General features: G+C 37.1%; 2 protein-coding genes across 2 annotated transcripts in view; one reads left to right on the plus strand and one right to left on the minus strand.

Annotated features, from left to right (window-relative positions):
• acad11 (acyl-CoA dehydrogenase family, member 11) overlaps positions 1 to 20,606 on the minus strand; it is a 71,477-nt gene that overhangs the window by 15,380 nt on the left and 35,491 nt on the right. The window lies entirely within an intron of this gene.
• On the plus strand, positions 660 to 6,514 carry ackr4b (atypical chemokine receptor 4b). Its single transcript, XM_067435627.1, has 2 exons — positions 660 to 790; positions 4,074 to 6,514. Exon 2 carries the CDS (start codon positions 4,080 to 4,082, stop codon positions 5,232 to 5,234), a length of 1,155 nt encoding a protein of 384 aa, XP_067291728.1. The 5' UTR covers positions 660 to 790; positions 4,074 to 4,079; the 3' UTR covers positions 5,235 to 6,514.

Here is a 20,606-nt window from a genome sequence, read left to right on the forward strand (position 1 = left end):
CCGTTTTGCAATGATCGATGAGCGCCATACACAAAATACAGTTACAACATTTGCTATGTGGTCCGCAGTGGCTCTGTGGCAGGAGTAAATAAAACTGTCATGTTCACCCTTACATCCAACAAAACACCTAAATGTGATGTCAGAGTGGTCAGAAAATGAAAACAGCTTGTTCTATGTAAACTCACACTCAAACTCTTGCTCTGCATATAGGGGATCAGGGGAATAAATGTTGAAAGTGTGTTTTTATAAATGTGTTTATTTTATGTGTAAATTCATGTCTGTGCTTTGAGTAAACACATACCACTGTAGGTTTTTAATGTTCAGTTATGTTGACATTTAAGAGTTTCATTTTTGATAATGTTTTTATGATTACCATTCATTTTGTGTAACCACTTAAACTTGATGAAAAGTCATTTTTAGTTTACCTGTAAATAAATATAATATTTGTTTAATTAACTTGTATTTGAGTGATATAACCCTTTTGAAAGGTACCACACTTATATTATATATAATAAATAGTTATTATATTATAAACACGATATACTGGAATTTCAAGAATGCCATTTGAAGATGATCAGGAATACACAGTGAGGCAGTCCGTGCAACCTGCTGGAAGAGGGCAATCCTTTTTTCTCTAAGTCTCTTTTTCCTTCCTCTGACGCACACACACAAACACACACCCGTGGCCGTCCTCTTGTCCCAGCTGCAATTATCAACAGAGTGTTTCACTTCTCTGGACTAAAGACAGCTCTTTCCTTGACAGAGTGTGACTCAGACGCTACAAACAGAGGTAAGACGCACTGCATTTCACATGCAACATTCCTATGAAATTCCAATCAATGTTGTGAGAGTTATGAGAATTACCATTCTAAGTAAACACTGGATTAAGAATACAGCAAACAAATGCCCGACAAAGAAACAAGATACTGAATTATGGTAATGGACATTGCTATGCTTTAAAATGTCAGTATTTAGTTGGTTTTATGTAAAAGTGTGATGTATTATCTTTGCTGTAATTTATAAAGGCAAGGCAAAGTCCTGCTTAGTAATCCTCAAAAGGGTTTATGACAGGGAAGGTAAAGTTCAAAATAAACAATGACACAGAATTATTTAGGTTTCAGGAAAACATTTTAAATATGGCTCTATGAAAGATGTGTTTGCAATTAAAGCTCTTGTTTCTGTATGCCTGTGAGAAAGCAGAATGGAATGAGGGTTTACCTGTGAAGTTTTAAACTGACAGGATATACAGTAAGGGTGTAACAACATCTGAGTGCCATAATAGACAGAGGTAATACAATACGACAATACAAAAAATTCAGTCATGGATTAAAGAATAAGTACAGTGGATCACCTTTTCACAGAAACACTCATTAAGCATACAAACTTCCTGCATTAAAGGTTAAACTTTTGCAGTTTAAAAAATACAAAGTACTATACAAACATTTCATATTTCTACAAAGTGACCTGAAAAAGTATCTTGACACTTTTGTCAACCTTCAGAATGAAAGATAAATAGCACAAGGACACTATTATAGCAAAACATTCCACAAAATGTTTTATTTTATCCTTTGAAAACGAAGTATAATAAAGGCTTTAGTTTGTATATGACAAAGTTTAACACGTACAGTACTGCTCACATACAGTACTATTTAATGTTCATAAATTTTTGGACAAAAAAAGGGCTTATAAGCACAGGAGACAAACCATTTTTGCAAAAAGAAAAAGTATCATCCCAAGCTGCGGGTTTCCTGGAAGAGGCATGCGGTTCATAATTAAGCACTAGGATGTTTTTTGAAGTTTTGATTTATGTAAGAAATGTATTAGTGTGATTTATCTAGAAATCTTAGTGTGGTATATTAACGTTATCTTTCCCTGGTTCTCTTCAAATAGTGAAAGCATTTTACAGAAAATTCTATTGACTCAGGAAAGAAAAAATAAATAGACAATAAACTACAAAAAAAAAACAGTCTGCACTAGGTAAATATCTTCATTTTACAGCAAGTTTGTTAATCACCCAGACACACAAAATCCGCTCTGCTTGACGCCCCTATTTAAAGAGCATGTGTTTAGCAGATTGGCAGGTATACTCAGAGCTATGTGCAACTCCAGATGGCAAAATTTAAGACTTTACGGTTTTGCAAATGACAATCAGACCGGCAGTACTTTTTTCTAGAACGTTCACCTCAAAGCGGTCAGGGTTAAATAAACTTTTCACCGGTCCATACAAAAAATAGCAAAGCTACTGAGTTTATTTTACGTCCAAAGCTCAAGTACCACAAAGCTGCCCATACACTTCTATGTACATGTTTTCATGTGCTACTGTATTAGATAACAGCATTCCAAGCTGCTCGTATGCTGCTGGCCAGCCAAGAAAGCTGCACACACGTGTAGGGAGTTTACAGTCAAAAATATTTAGCTATGATCTCAATTAAGACCCTCCAGATAACTGAATGGAAATGAATATATGGAAGTAATTAGTAGAAAGGTTTTTGTTGCTAAAAAAAGTCTAATTTAATACGTGCATATCGAAGGTACACGTGGATCAAGCATACAAAATAACACATACCGGTAAGTTAGAATGAAGCACAGATGACACTAAATTGACATATCAAATGAAAGAAGTTAAAATAAAAAAAAATAAATAAATAAAGCATGCACAGACAAATGTGATCAGATTTGTTAGGCTGTGCAGACTTTATTATAGACAGATGAAGGTGAGATTGAGATTCAGGTGCTGAATCTTAAAATAACGTACAAACCTCATAATTCAGAATATTGTCACAAAAAAATTCTAAATGAAAGCTTATTGTCATGAAAAGGTTTGTAACCTTTTTCCATTAGTAAAAAATAACTTGCACTAAAAGCAGATAAAATATATTAGAAAATATATTCAATAAAAATTATGAATATATAAATATATTTTTCTACTAAACACAATTAGTAGTAAACCTAAAAACCTATTTGCCCTGTAAAAGCGTGGCCAAAACATCTAAAGTAGGAAACAAGGAAAGTTATGATTTAATGTTTGGAAGACTTAATTGTGATTTAAAGGAGTTTGGTTGGGAAACAAACAGACATAAGCAATTTCATATCGCTTTCTATCATTAAGAAAATAGGCTTTTTAGTACGAATGCAGCAACATAAAAAGCTTCACATTTGGTGTGTATTAAGATACACACCTAATGTGAATCTTTTTATGTGGCTGCATTTTTGCACCAAATTTAGTTTGGTGCCATTTTATTATTCTTGTGTAACCATTTTGTGATTAATATATACCGATACTCCTAGACTGAACATACATGTTTTATCTGTAAGATTTGTTATTTTTTTAGAAAAAGTCTCATGCTCACCAAGCATGTCTGCATTTATTTTATTAAAATACAAAAAAAAAAAAAAACTGTAATATTATGAAATATTATTAAAATGTAAAATAACTGCTTTTTATTTGAATATATTTACAAATGTAATTTATTTCTGTGATGGAAAGCTGAATTTTCAGCATCACTTTTTCAGTTTTCAGTGTCACACGATCCTTCAGAAATCATTATAATATGATGACTTGCTGCCCAAGAAATATTAATGATTATTATCAATGTTAAAAATATTTGTGTGAAAAGTAAAAAAATAAAAAACCTTCAAAAAATATTGAAGGTTCAAAAGAACAGTATTTATCAGAAATAGAAAGCTTTTGCATTTTAATAATGTTTTACAATAATACTTTTTTTATTAAATAAATGCAACCTGTGCAAGAACAAGTTAGTAAAGAGTTTATCGCATTGTATCATGAAGGTACACTGTAAAAAAAATAAAAAAAATACAAACGAAGAGCTGTAAATAAAGATTATCGGAGTGCATTTTATAAGAAAATTCTATTTCAGACTTTCTACTTCAAAATGTCATTTTTAATTCAATGTGTTTCTTTGTAATTATTTGTGGAATTTACTAACAATTTTAACAACTTTATTGTTTCAAAAGCAAATCCTAGAACAAATGTTTTTCTCTGGGAGTGTAAAAAGAACTTAATGAAATCTAGCAGCATTAGCAATGTTAACATTATTCCTCTCTCTCTTTAGAACAAGATGGAAGTTGAACTTTTTGAAAACGAACATGACTACCATTACCATGACCATGACAACAGTTCTAACCACAGTGACTATGACAATGAATATGAATTACACACAGTTTGTGACAAACAAGATGTCCGGTCCTTTGCTGGAGTTTTTTTGCCAGTTGTCTACACACTAGCATTGATTCTGGGCCTGGCCGGAAATTCCCTGGTTGTTTTTGTTTACCTTTCCCACAAACGCTTACGGACCCTGACAGATGTCTTCATTCTCAACCTGGCCTTCGCAGACCTCCTCCTGCTCCTCACGCTGCCCTTCTGGGCTGCGGATGCAGTGAACGGCTGGGAAATCGGTATAGCCGCCTGTAAGATCACCTCTGCCCTCTACACCACCAACTTCAGCTGTAGCATGCTGCTGCTAGCCTGCATTAGCATAGACCGTTATCGTGCGCTAGCCAGAGGCTCCACCGCCAACCATGCCCCAGCCAGGAACAATGCCCGAAGGCAGAGGATAATCATGTGCCTCGTGGTTTGGGGGCTCGCCATTGTCCTGGGGTTGCCAGATATGGTGGTCTACACAGTGACTACACAGAACTCCATCGGCCGTAATGTCTGCCGCGCGGTTTACCCACACAGCATGGCACGGGCGGCTAAGGCAACACTGGAAATTCTGGAAGTGTCTCTGAGCTTTCTTCTTCCTTTCCTGGTGATGATGTTCTGCTATTGCAGGGTGGGAGTTGTGTTAAGTCAGGCCGCTACAGCGGGGGTACGTAGCGGAAGAAGATGGCGAGCGTTTCGGGTGTTGATAGCGGTAGTAGGGGTTTTTCTATTTACCCAGCTCCCGTATAATCTGGTAAAACTGGTCAAAGCTCTGGATGTGATCTTCATGTTAGTGACGGAATGTGAGCTGAGCAAAAACCTTGACCGGGCCAATCAAATTACTGAGAGTCTGGCCCTCACGCATTGCTGTCTAAATCCTGTGCTCTACGTCTTTATCGGATCATCCTTTAAAATGCATGTTATGAAGCTCGTCAAACGCTGTGGCCAGACAGGCAGAGGGTACCGCCATGGCAATGAGCAGCCCACTGTCGAGATCTCCCTTAAGTCAGGCACACAAACTCACACTCACTCTTTGTCGGAAAATGAAGACACAAGTACATTCACCATATGACATGGCAATAACTATGAGGACTGACAACTATATATCAGGATATTATATCTAAATGTAAAGGTGTTTAAGCAACTTTGACAATTACAGTCATGTACAATGTTCATTAAGTCCGAAGTATAGTAAATATTTGATGTGAATGCTTGCGTATGTGTATAAAGAAGAATGGACAGCCTTTTAAATCATACTTCATTTAATAGCAAGCACAGGACATCAACACATGCACACTAGAACGTTTCATCCTTGTCCAGTGACTGCAATATTTCTCTCCATAAATTATGACAGTTAAAACTGTATGTGTATCTCTTAACCCCCTCACAAACGCACTTATCTATTGAAAAACAAAAGGCTGGGCTGTTTTGCCACACTGGGGACATAATAATAAGAGCAAAGAAATATGAGCAGTATGTGCAAGCTTTTGTATACAGAGTATGTGCAGTTCGAAAAATCTGGCTGGGTATGTACAGTATGCGCGTACATTCAAGTGATAATTTAGCTCAGTTCAGTACACACTGTTATCACTGTTGTCAGTGCAGTCAAATCAATTGGTATGACATTGGTGAATGTCAAGTTTCCCCAACTAAGCAAGCCAAAGGCAACAGTGGAAAGAATTCCATAAGAAATCTTATGAGAAACCAGGCTACGTCGAGGGGCCAGATGTTCTCCTTTGGCCAACAAATGAACACTAAAGGATTATGCTAAAGGATGCATCACAAGCCAGAAATAGGACTGTGGATTGGTAGCATTCAAATATCTCATTCAGTTCCTTTTGCATGAAGATCGGATTCATCACGCCAGTATGGAGACGAAGCTGGACATAGGTTTGTGCAAAGGACTTGTCTGGTTCTTGTATGCAATGTTTACGATTAATACATTTAACATAAATTGTCTACGACATTGTCTTTGTCATGTTTAATAAGATCTTTCATTATATGTATACAGATTAAAAAAAAGCATGTTGTGTAAACTTGAATGGAATCTGTTCCTCAAGAATTCCATGAAAAGCTCTGCAGAACCTGCCGTTAACATGAGTTGTGTTTTTTTTGTTTTATTATATTGGTTAATGCTCTCTCTGCTAACAAATAAGAGTTCTTTACTCAGTTTGAGTTAATAATATTCCACAGAATTTCCACTATCAAAGCAGTAAATGGAAAAACAGATTCCATGTGGGTAGGGTGCATTTATCAATTATTATATTGACTACATATAGAAAGTGTATAGTGAACTCGGGGATCTTGTGTAGAAAAGTGCCCTGTATCCAAGACGTTACATATTTGTGAAGTAAAAAATATATATATATATATTTTTTAGATTAAAGCATACTTTATACACTTGTATTGAGTTTTGCTGTTATATGCTGAGTTCAACTTTCATACAAGGTTTGTAAAAAACACAATATACAGACATACACAAGTCACATGTACAGAAGATTGTACATTGTACACATGTACAGAGAGCTTTATGCACAAGATAGAAGCCACAGCATCTGATTCTGGTTGTAAGTGTGTAGCTTTGAAGGAGAGTTTATGAATTAATGGGGAGGTTATGACAGCGCAGATGATATGTGGAAAGCAGACTGGAAAAAGAGGTCCAGAACAATTAAAGTGGTCAACCATAATTTTATTTAAATGGGGAAAAATAACTATAAAAAAGGGAAAAGCACAGAGAGAGGCACGGAGAAATAAACTACACAGAGTTATTGGGCTTAATGAGCAAGATTTTCAACATAAACCGCCATATGTTTTACTTTTAGGAATTATTAATGTCTGGTTCTCTGAAGAGTCCAGCCTTTAAGTTCCTCTTCTTAAAAAGATACTTGATGTTATTTTAAAAAAACTGTTGATTTGAATGAGGGCACTTGGATTATACATTTAAAGCTACACTTTATTACGAATAGGTAAACTTCTGAAAGAATAGAAAACATTTTTTTTACAGTAGGTAATTTTATCTAATGTGAAATTGACTGCACCATAAAAACTGCAGTTTCATGCCAAAAGAAGGACAGGGAGTTTAAGGGTCAAAAAGGAAAGAACCATGACATAAGCCACAAAAGTTAAGTAATTTAGGAGACCGTTAAGTGAATGATTACGATGACAAAAGTTTATAAACACACCAATAAAAGATGCACAAAAACCATTAACATGAATTAAGAAAGTAAAGTAACAAATAAGAAAGGGATTTTGATTTCATGTTGACTTTAAAAAGGAAATTTACTCAGACACTGGCAAAGGTCACACTGAGCAGCTGAAGAATGATTTAACAGATTATCTAAAGTTCAGATGATGAGGAACTGGAAAAAGATTGTTCATTGGAAAAAGACGAGACAAAAAAAATCTAAAGCCAAATCAGCTGATTCAGACTTGAAATCAGGTGCCAATAACAATAATTATGGATGTGTCACGGAGACTACACAATCAAATGACATATTCATCCTCACAACGCTTGATATTGTAGTTATGACACATTTTTGCATGTGTGGGATGTTTGCAGGGGAATGTGTCTTGTTTCACCAAAACAAATGTCTATTGTATTTGTGCATGCTTTACAGTGTCAGGACATTCATGTTCAGAAGCTGTTACTTACTATAATGACAAAATGTTTACTAAAAATGACTAGACGGTTTGTGAGTGGGTGTTCAGATGCAAGAATGGTTGGTATGGGATGTAATGACACAAAGCGGTTGCACAAAGTGCCATTGTATTGTTCGGAAAACCCTTTTTTAAAAATTGCCATCCGGCATTTCAACTTGTTGACTTGATGATCAAATTTATAATTTTACAAAAAAACATAAAAGCTTCATGCCCTATAATAATTTTTTTTTTCCTTTCGGCTGTTCCCTTCACAGCGAATCATCTGCTTCCATCTATTACTATCCTCTGTATCCTCTTCTCTCAGACCGACTACCTTCATGTCCTCCACTAAATCCATAAACCTCTTCAATGTCATCCGCAAACATCATAGTCAATGGAGATTTCTGTCTGACCTCATCTGTCAGACTCGTCCATCACCACCGGAAAACAAGAAGGGGCTCAGAGCTGATCCTTGATGCAGTCCCACCTTCACCGTGAAGTCCTCTGTCTCACCTACGGCACACCTTACCACTGTCCTACTGCTCTCATACATATCATGTACCACTTTAACATACTTCTCTGCCACTCCGGACCTCCTCATACAATAGCACAGCTCCTCTCTTGGCACTCCGTCATATGCTTTCTCTAAATCTACAAAGACACAATGCAGCTCATTCTCGCCATCTCTGTACTTCTCCATTAACATTCTCAAAGCAAATAATGCATCTGTAGTGCTCTTTCTTGGCATGAAACCATACTGCTGCTCACACATGTCCACTTCTCCCCTTAGCCTTGCTTCCACTTAGGCATGTGCCGATATCAATTTTTCATGTTGCGATTAATTGCTGAAGCTTTTATCATGGTATACGATATCAAAATATTGAAATAAGTTGCAAAAAAAGTGTTGTCATAGCATAACAGCTTTAAGAACTATTTTTATAATAACAAAAATAACTGAATGTTTAAATACAATAATACAATGCACCAAAAATACATACAGCTCTGGAAAAATTAAGAGACCGCTTAACATTGAGAAATCAATGTTAAAGAAGTACTTCAGCGCTGGGAAGATGAATCTGTATTTAAACTGGGTAATTAATGTAGTAGAAATATGAAATATTTTTTTTATTTGGTGCTTTCTAGATTGAGAAAAGACAGAAAATGTATTTTTTTCTCATGGGGATGAAAGACAACAATTCCCAGAACGCTTTGCTGCCCTACGAGGCCACTCACAAAGCCAACGCTACTAGATTACTGAATCACTTTCACTTTCCCACCGCGACTGCGTTCATTTTCATAAAATCAGTTCAGTTAGAGAACAGACACTACATTTAAAAACTGAACGTGTGTGTTCAATATTTGATTTAGCCACTGAGGGAGTCTCACAGCCCAAAACGCTGCAGGAGTCCGATTACATTGACAGTCAGGGATGAGCTTGTGATGAGAGCTGAGGTAAACGCATCCGCGGCATAGATTCACAGCGCATGTTCAGTCTGGCGCGTTTTCAGTTCATGCCTTTGAAAGCTTAAAGACCCTGTAAAGTCAAAATTAAAGGACAACTCTAGCAAATTTTTTAAGTTTATCTTGATCGTTGTATCTTTGTGAGTACAGTCTATATATATATATATATATATATATATATATATATATATATATATATATATATATATATATATATATATATTAGGGCCGGGACTCGATTAAAAAAATTAATCTAATTAATTAGAGGCTTTGTAATTAATTAATCGAAATTAATCGCATTTTAATTGCATATAAATATTTGACCTGGAACAATGAGAAGTAACCCAATTTTTCACATGAATTTTTAGCATACCATTGAATAATGACTGAATACATAAGCTTAATCAACAAAATATTGTTTATTTATTTCAGTCCAGCAGACCAGTGCAATGTTTGCCATTAAGTGTAGCAAAAGCATATTTGTGATATTTGAGGCTCGATGTGCTGCGGTGATACGCTAATTCCTTGTTGTATAGCAGGGGTGTCCAATCCTGCTCCTGGAGGGCCACTGTTCTGCTGAGTTTAGCTCTAACCCCAATTAAACACACCTGTACCAGCTCATTAAGGTCTTATTAGGCATACTAGAAACTTTAGCAGTGTATTGAGGCAAGCTGGAGCTAAACTCTGCAGGACGTCAGTGGCCCTCCAGGACCGACTTTGGATACCCCTGTTGTATAGCTTGCACACAACCATGCTCTTGTCGACGCTTCCATCATTTCGTTTTTTAAAACTAAATTTCCCATCCACGGGGCCAAGCAAAGCGGCCTCATCAGCTTCTTCATTCATGTTCACTATGGTTTGTTGTTGTCATGGTTGTTGTCGTGACTCATGAGCGCTAGTTGGTGTTCCAGTATAATCGGTCCGTCAAAACTCATTCATTGAAAAACGTTCCGCGGGGCAAAAATAAGTGCGATTATTTATTTATTTTTTGCGTAATTAATTAACGCGTTAAAGTCCCGTAGTTAATTAATCTTAATTAACGCGTTAAAGTCCCGGCCCTAATATATATATTAGGGGTGTAACGATACGCGTATTCGTATTGAACCGTTCGGTACGAGGCTTTCGGTTCGGTACGCGGTACGCATTATGTACCGAACGGTTCTTGGACTAATTAATTAGATTTGGAAAATAAAAAAGTGTGTGAAATATAATAATATGCGTTCAACAAGGTAGCCCAATAACCAAAACGACATAACAGGCAATGCCCCTGACACCGCCGAAGTGAAAAAAAAAAAAATATATATGTTTTAGGCTGCTCAGTCAGGTGCTCGCTTTCTCAGTAGGCTACGCGCTGAATGCTCGTGGCAAAATGGCAATTGCGTTTAACAAACCAGAAATAGAAGATCCTCCAATAACCAACAGGTCTGGTGTTTGGGTGAACTTTGGATTCTTGGTAAGCTATGATGGTGTTGGCAAGATTGATGGATTAAAAAACAACGGTATGTCGTATTTGCTGATAGTACAGCAGCGGGAATAATTCATGTCATGTCAATCAAAGCCGACAACAAGACGATAAAAAGGAGAAACAGCCACAAACTATCCCACAAACTATCCCCGCAGCATTTAGACAGACATTTCCAACTTATTCAAATGGCAAAAGACATCACCGCGGCGAGTGGTCCATTTATAGCCGCGGATATGAGACCTAACGCCCGTTTCACACATACTCCGTGTGCGGTGCGTGTGCGGTGCGTATTTTTTTCCGTCCCCATGTTAACGGATGACAGCTTTCAAACTGCACGCGGGTGCTGTCCGTCAGTCTGTTCCAGGTGCGTTGCGTCTGCAGCAGTGCACGGATCGTTTTCGTACCGAGTCTATTTTTTGCTGCGCTGCGTTGCTGCATTAAAGTGGTAGAACATTGTTCGCATTAAAATAAACATGTACTGACGCAAAATCTAGTAATTTCACCACAGATGCATCTCATTTAAAATATACTCTTGTTTCAAAGTCAACACATGGCTTTTTTTTTCTCAAGTAAAGCAACAAAACGACACCTTACCTGGCATTTAGGTTAAAAAAATGTGCCATAATGGATAACACTCGCACTTTCTTGGGGGTGAAAAGCAAAGTTCTTTTTGACCTGCAGGATTTCTTTTAAAAGGGTGTAAAAACGAAAGTAAAGACTAGAGTCGGCTGTTTTTGAATAGACTATTGTAAGTTTCTAATTTTAAATGTTTGTGATTTAAGGCTATAAACTATGTTTAAATGTTTTGCCACTTGTGTGAGCTAAATCTAAAGTATATAAATATGAATAAATAAATTTAATAAAATGTTGTTTAAATGTAGTGGGCTACGTAACCTGACTTCTATTAAAGAGTAAACAAAGAGAATTGGAATTCTGACGAGGCATGTTCAGTAAAAACTTTTGGATTTTAAATAAAAATAATGAATAAATGCTGTGTTTGTGGTATGCAACAGCGGATCAGTTGCGGACTGCAAACGCAGCATATGTGAAAGCACTACAGGGTGTGGGGCTCCTGCAATGCGCACCGCACACGCTAATGTAAAGAGCAAATTTCTTATTCCTGTAACTACATAGAAGATGGGTAAAATCATACAACAACAAAAAATCATACTTTGTTAGTTTTAATAAAATAATAATAATAAAAGGTAATTTCTGCCAATTTTTTCTTTTTGCTGTATCTAAAACATACCGAACCGTACCGAACCGAACCGTGACACCAGTGTATCGTATCGAACCGAACCGTGAATTTTGTGAACCGTTACACCCCTAATATATATATATATATATATATATATATATATATATATATATAAAAACTGATTGGTGCTTGCAACGAGGAGTTATTAGTTAATGCCCAGAGATGTCCTTTAAACGTGCAGTATGCAACTTTTGCCCACTAGGGGTCACTCATTCAAAATAATAACAACAGACGTACTTTGATGACGTCGGGAAAGTGCGTGTGCTCATGGGAGTTGTTGTCATTGACACTGTCAACCAGCGAATCTGGCATCTCCAGCAGAAAACATGTTCACTGACAAGGTAATGTATTGTTATATTACATCTCTATTATTGTTACGTTTAGTAACGGCTTTTCACTTTATATAATGTCAATCTAATGAAATAGCAGCAACCTACCGTTACTTAAACTTATCAGTAACTTTAGCTAATGTGTGAGACAGAATGTTGTGCGGGCGGTCGCTATGTCAACATACCTATAAGTTGGTAGGCTATGTTGACATATAAACCACGCATCATAATTTGAGTTACTCAAATTATAGATATGTTGACATGGCATCCGCGCTTGTCGAACATTCTGTCTATCAACTGTTCAATAAGAACATAAATTTCAATTTAGTTTATCATTATGAATTAGTAGATCATTATTAAATCAATATTATATGTAGCTAGTATTAACATATGATAAAAGTGACGGTCACCTTACCACCTTGACCAAGATAGTGGCATATTACCATATGAAGCTAACGTTACTTTCTCCAGCTAAATATAAAACCAATAATAGCTAGTCCATCTGCATTTTACACATGACATCATCGTGTCACCAAATATGCGGATAGAAATATACTTTTGAATCAGTTTGTCAGCTGTTTCAGTCTCCAAAAACACAGGATCCGCCTGTTTGAAACGCAGATACAATACAAAATGTATACATATTCTGCTAAACGCGTCTCAATGTGGTCAAGATCGCTATGCAATATGTAAACATACAGCATATTATGATTATAGGATTATTATGTTAGCTGAATGGTTACTTAAATTACCTGTTTATTAAAACGAAAGCGAGATCAGCATATCTCTCTGCAGTCTTCGAATTAAAATATTAATTTCTCTGGATTTAGAAGTTAATTGGAACTGTCGGGATAATGTAAACACACAAATTTAAAAAATATATAACATAGATATAGTGATATTTTATATTTTTAATGCTGAAACATTACATATTGTGCCTTTAAGTATGTGTTCTGAGTTAGTCACACCACAGAAAAATATGTTATTTACCACCCAGCCAAATTTAAATGATAAAAAAAGTCGCCATGTAAATAAAATAAGAGATAACAAACTTGAAAAAATGAGCAGTATCCTCTGCTCTCAAACGCTGGGGGCGTGTCAGCGGGCTGCGCCGAAACCACCCCCACTTGCGGGAAAGCTACCTCCGCCTTACTCCAATGTCACCGCTACAGCCGGAATGGATGTTCCTAGCAGCTTATTAATTGGGTTTACAAAGCCATACATGTCTGAGCCTCCAGAGCCAGAAACAAACGTAAAGGACACTGACATATTCGATAAACAACATCATTCCCCTCGATCTGCAACAGACTGGTCCGTGCTTTTTCCCACTCTGTTTTATGGAATTTAGCCAGAGGTGTCAAAAGTACTCACATTCATTACTCAAGTGGAAGTATAGATACTAGGGTTTAAAAATACTTCTGTAGAAGTTGAAGTATCAAGTCAAGCTTTTTACTTAAGTAAAAGTGTAAAAGTACTGGTTTCAAAACTATTTAAAGTATCAAAGTAAAAGTAATGTAAGGGGAAAAAAATGCCATTAAAGACAAAAGCTTAGGCCATACCACAGGGGCCTATAGTGCACTACCCCACCTCCTCAAAAAACATTTTTCTAAAGGCCATAATTACTATAATGTTATATTAAAATGTTAATGTTGAAAAATTTGGGATGCATTAGGCTACCTGTTTCAGCCTCATATATACCCATTCAAAATGAATGAGTAGCCTAGGCTAAAGCAAGCCAACATGCAAACAGCCATAGTGAAACTAAAAATAGGGTCTTAGATGCTCAAAACCACATGGCGTGCGTCTCGAATCAGCTCCCTAGTTCGGTAGTCAGGGCACTGATCAGGACACAAGTCAATGGGCTGATCCCTGATCAGTACCCTGACTACTTAACTAGGGAGCTGATTGAGACGCACCCATAATCATCTTCAATAAAATGAATGAGACTAAATGATATTTCCAGTGCTTAGCTAGCTTTTGCAGTCTTTGATCTTGAAATGAGCTGATGATGAATAAAATGCAGCTGATATCTGTTGCTTTCGTTGATGTGATCTCGCGCATCGATTTATAGCTATTCATTTTGCGGAGAGGTGTAAGGTAAGACAACCTTTTTTATTATTATTTGTTTAGCTCCCTGTCGGCTGCTGACTGCTAGGGTTGTCACTTTAAAAAAAATAAAAACTTTAATTTAACAAACAAAAAAAAATTATCCAAACATTTTTCCAAATTAACTTAATAAAGAAACTAAACAAAATATAACTACTTTGACATTAAAAAACAGAGCTGAACTATTTTAACGACTGCAGCAGTGTGTCATAAGGAGGATTCAAAAAAGAAACTAAACACGAGCTCCAGTCGGACTCGGGCCGGGCTAGGGCCTAGAAATGAGGCCTGTTAAATCTTGTCATAATTGTAACATGTCGTTAGCTGAACTGTCAGCTCTTGTTCTATCGAGTTGTTCATGAGAACAGTTTGTGTTTTTGTGATGGACGGTGTGACTTTTTCATTGAATATTCAACCTGGATTAGTTACCCTGGATTAGTTACACACAGATTCTGCCATAGTCGTTGCCTGGGTTACGTATGTGTGGGGCGGAGCTATCAAAATAAGGGCGAGACCCTTTTTGGGGATAGGGGCGTGTCTGTTTTGGTGATTTGAAATATCAAGAACGGTTACCAGATATCACTTACCCCACCTTTAACTAAGATTGAGCAATAGCTACATTTGTTACAGAAAGTATAATGTTTTTGGTAATGTTAGTTAAAGGTCCACTGAAATCAAAATTGAAGTTTTTTAGCTTTTAGTATGACTGTGTTAGCCTTTAAGTTATGAGTAAGCTGGTATGTTCCAAAACTGACAAAATTTGCATTTAGGAAATAAGAGCATTCAATTTACAGTCTCTCTCTTCCGTTGAAACGAATCTCAGATTTTGGTGACATTTTGCAGACTTCACTTTCTCGTCAAATCTTTTGTCCAATCAAAATGCTGTCTAGAATCTAAAGCCCGCCCCCTACGCTGCTGAAATCGTCAGTTGTTAACACACATTTACTAATTTTTATACATGGTGAGAGGCACATAGCACACTATATATGTGATAGGAAATTATTTAGTGTAAATATGCTTTCATTTGAGGCGAATGAAGTCTGTTTTCAGGTTAGTTTCACACACCGCAGCAGCGCACAAACACCAACGGCTCTGGTCTAAATTTAGACTACAGACACGAGAGCACAGCGCGGATCATATGCGCGAGTCGGCATAGACAAGAAACATATCGACCCATTTGAATTCTGCACAGAATGCTGCATTTCAAAGCGATATGGAGGAGATTATGATGGTAAACAGTGTTAGAGGAAACTGGCTTTACCAAACAGAAAGGTCCGCTCTTGCGCTCTAGTCAAACTGTATATTAACGAAACGCTATTGGCGGTTTCAAAAAAGGGGAGGAGCTGTTAACAGCTGGAGCTGTTTCAGGGGAAATTACTTCAACACATTGAATAATGCAGCGCGTTTCAAGGCACTTCAGTGGGCCTTTACGAAATACTGATCATTGTTAGTTTTATCTTAGGTCTATTAAAAAAGTTCTTTTGATTTTGATTTTAATGTTATTAAACAGTAACTAAGAAATTAAAATTACTTAGAATAATTAATTCTTTATAAGTATTTTTCATTGTAAGTTTGGTAATAATGAATTAACATGCCATACGTCTCAAAGTTTTACTGAACTATAATAATAATAAAAAATTCTAATCATTAGGGCATGTTGTAGTCCAGATTAAAACATAAAAATGTTTAAGTTTGAAAATAAATAGCCTATTAAGTCTTTAAGTATTAAGTATTAGGTGTTGTGATGAACAACAAAAAAGGAATGGCTGTTTTAAAAACTTCACCATCGGTTCCTTTGTTTGAGGGGTTTCCGGGGTAACCGCAGCATTCTGCAGTTCATCAGCGCCCTCTGCTGTCATTGAGTGTGCACTTCATTCAGCGCGTCTCCTCCACTCGTTCATGTGTTTCTCATTTACATCTGAGTGCGTGTCCCTTTGACGCGGAATACAGCGGTGTTTAGCATTTATATGGTTGATGGGCAAAGTATTCTTGAGTGCATTATGAAAAATATATAATTGTTAAGAAATTATTATTTACAATATCTTGAAGTGCCCACGATAACAATATCAGGCATATTCATTATCGTGATGTATCGTATTAGCGAAAATCGGCACATGCTGTAGTAGTCCAGACATCTGGAAGCCCTTCTTGACCACCTAAAGCTTGTCTTAACTGCTCCCTGAAAACCACACAACTTCCTTTTCCAACTTCCACCACTTTGCCTTCTGCTCTGCCTTTATTCTCTTCATCTTCATCACCACCAGTCTTCTTACACACCACCATCCTATGCTGTCTAGCTAAACTCTCACCTACCACTACTTTACAATCGCGTATTTCCATCAGATTACAGCATCTACATAAGATATAGTCCACTTGTGTGCTCCTGCCACCACTCTTATGTCACCCTGTGTTCCTGCCTCTTCTGAAAGTATGTGTTCACCACAGCCATCTCCATACTTTTAGCAAAGGCTACCAACCTCTGTCTTTCTGGGTTCCTTTCCTCAAGACCAAACTTGCCCATCACTTCCTCGACACCACTATTCCCTTCCCCAACATGTCCATTCAAATCTGCCCCTATCACTACCCTCTCACCTCTGGGAACAGTCTGCATCACTTCCTCCAACTCACTCCAGAATCTGTCTCTCTCATCTTGCTTACAACCTACTTGTGGAGCATAGGCACTAACAATATTCAACATCACATCTTCAATATCTTCAGACTCATCAACCTATCTGACACTCTCTTTACCTCCAGAACATTCTTCACAAACTCCTCTTCAGGATCACTCCAACTCCATTTTCCTTCCTGTCCACACCATTATAAAACAGTTTAAACCCTGCTCCAATGCTTCTAGCCTAGCTCCCTTTCCACCTGGTCTCTTGAGCCCCTTTCACACTGCACATCGGACCCGCAATATTCAAGGAACATTGCCGGGTCGCCTTCTGTGTGAAAGCAACCACGTCCCGGGATTGATTACCGAATTCGACCCGGGTCGGGGACCTAGTAATATTGCGGTATTCGACCCGGGACGAGCGCTGTGTGAACAAAAGCCGAAACTAATGCCGCAACGTGTACGTAGTTATCATGCGACTCATAGAGCTTGTTTTTTCAATAATACAACCCTGCAGTGCCAGAAGAGCTAGTCGGTGTTTTAAACGCAGAGAGTGTTCGTATACAAAAGAAACTAAAATTAAACAAGCAGAAATGTGCGCAAACTGGACACAAGTCGAGACCACGGAGCTCCTTACTATCTGCGCTGAAGCTGGGATCGCTCGCCATTATACGTCACATCAGGATGTCACGTGTCAACTCGACCCGGGACCGTTAAGCGTTGTGTGTGAAAACGCATATATTACGGCATTTCGCTGGCAGTGTGAATGGACCAAATCTAGCGGCCCGGGAACAAGTGCTGTGTCGCATTATCCGTGTATTTGCCGGAATCGCAGTGTGAAAGGGGCTTTGGACACACAGAAAGTCAACTTTCCTCCGCTGCATCATATCTACCAGTTCTCTGCCTTGACCTGTCATTGTACCAACATTCAAAGTCCCTTCCTTCAGTCCCAAACTCCTGCCTTTCCACTTTTCTCTCTGCCTACAAACACAACTCTAACACACTTCCCTCCTCTCCTTCTTTGACTAACAGTAGGCCAATTTCCACCAGTGCCCTGTAGGTCAACGGCACTTAAGAATAAGATAGTGTAAGTGTGTGACTCAAGTTTGCAATCTTTTAACGACTGATTGCGTAGCTCTAACACATCATCATTTAGAAGTAATAGGCTATTTTCTATTTTCTAGGCTATTTGATCCTCTCTTTTAGGCATGCCACATTCAAGACTTGGAAGCAGGGGTATCAGACGGGTAATAGTGGAACTAAGTAACAAGAGCACTCTGGGAGTGGGGGGCCCAAAAAGGTATACTGATAATCCATACAATAATTATGACAAAATTGCATCGTTATCATTATAATAACATACTATCGGTATGAATAACAGTGCAAAAGTCAATTTTCAATATACACAAATTAGATTTATTTGCCTGGCAATGTTCTATTCAACAGTAAGCAATCAGTGCTTTGTTTATGGCTTGCATACCTGCAGTCAGTTAGCTTCACTTTCCTTTTTTGAATTACATATATAGACAAATATATCTTAAAGCTGCATTAGAGAGTTTTTATAAAACATTGACAAACAAAAATTTTTAACAAGCACAGCTCACAGGTCACTACCCCTTGCTCTCTGCTGTGCTACAGCTCTCCCTCCATAGCTCCTCCTCCATCACAACGGAGCCTGCCGTGAACGCGCAGGCCAGTAAGCAAACAGTTATGGCACATTCACAGGTACGGATGAAACATCAACAATATGATTTACATTGACTATGGCCTGCCCATATTTGACTAAAAACTTGGTCCTCAAAACATTACGTATTTTGCAATACATGTAATGTAACTATATGATGTTGCACTATTTCTATAAATAATAAATAGCTAGTACGGTAATATAACAGTAACTAACGTTAAAATGTGCAAGTAATTATTCTATCAATATGTAATGCTAAATAAGGTTTGCTAGTACATTATTTCAGCAACATAAGCCAGTGAATTAGTAGGTTTAAATGGTTGCTTTGCACAGTGCATGACATTTTATCTGTATGTTATGCGGCTACAGTTTTGACAATGGTCAATGGGCTCGGACGAGGAATTCACACCCACAGCGACTTCGAGAAGCTAAAATAATAACTTATCTTAGTTGTGTAGTTCTTTAAAAATTAAACAAATCAAGCAGGGATACTTACTTGTCAAGCAGAAATGTGGCTAACTCTGCATCGGTTTTAATCCCTTCAACGCCAAACTCTGGTCGGGCCAATCACATCGTGTATAGAGTCGGTAGGCGGGGCTTAAAATTTCGCTTGCATGCTTCTAGTAAACACAGAAAATGGCGAACGGTGGTCTTTCAAATCAGCTTTAACCGCGACTCTGGAAGACTTGGAGTTAAGCTTTTCTCTGAGAAAAAAGACAAAGAACGGCACTGAAGTCATTCTTAAGTAGGGAAGATGTGTTCTGAGTTTTGCCGACCGGATACGGCGAAAGTTTAATCTTTCATCTAGCTCTGCTTCATCTTCGTTGCTCTGGTTGGTTTAGGTAAATTAAATACGTTTTTATTTTTATTTTAGTACTTTTATTAAAAAGTAACTATGAAATTAACATTACTTAGAATAATTAATTCTTTATTTTTCATTGTCAATTTGGTAATAATGAAATACCAAATACCCAATTTGATAAACATGTTCAGTAAACTAATGAAGCCATATGTCTCAAAGTTTTACTGAAAAAAATGATTAATCAGAAAATTTCTAATCATTAGGCAATGTTGTAGTCCAGATTAAAATATGAAAATATTTAAGTTTGAAAATAAATAGCCTATTAAGTCTTTAAGTATTTGGTGCTGTGATTCTGTGATTTTCAACATTGAGATTACAAAAAAATGAATGGCTGTTTGGAGCATTTTAAAAACTTGTGAAATCAATTCTACAAACTATATATATATATATATATATATATATATATATATATATATATATATATATATATATATATTATATATATATAAATGTAGAGTAAATATCAATCTTTTATTTATTATTGTCCATAGACACATTTCATTTTGTTAATATTAGTTAATAATTTTATTGACCACCATGTCATTTTATAAGAAATTAATTGGATTACATTTTAACAGACCTAATTTAGATGTAATACAAACTATTATTTCAGACTTTAAATACACAGTTTTTGTCTTCTGTTCCATACTATGACATCCTCTATCAGCCCCTATCGCTTTTCTCCAATTATTTTCCCTTTCCACTAATCAGTAACAACCACACTCCACAGAAATGCACTTCTCTCACCAATTAAGGTGATGCTAGTGGTTTCTGCATGCACATGGAAACACGAAGCTGTACAGCTCCTCGGGCCTGTTCTTTCCAGTGACGGCAACAGTGGTCTGGAAGCCATTGCACACAAGCACGAAGGAGTAAAGGAGCTGTGAAAAGTTCAAGACCACCAGATATGCACAAAACTTACCATAGGCCTGAGAGTCAAAGGAAATTGTCTATCGTGAGAGACAAATTGTCTATCGAAGGCAAATTGTCTATCGTGAGAGACAAGTGAAAAGAACAGAGAGAGAAAAAAAA

Source organism: Pseudorasbora parva, chromosome 24 (assembly GCF_024679245.1).
Source record: "Pseudorasbora parva isolate DD20220531a chromosome 24, ASM2467924v1, whole genome shotgun sequence".
Taxonomy (NCBI): Eukaryota; Metazoa; Chordata; class Actinopteri; order Cypriniformes; family Gobionidae; genus Pseudorasbora; species Pseudorasbora parva.

What these genes read in the sequence shown, in the direction of transcription:
- ackr4b (XM_067435627.1), top strand. Translation starts at nt 4,080, where the DNA reads ATGGAAGTTGAACTTTTTGAAAACGAACATGACTACCATTACCATGAC.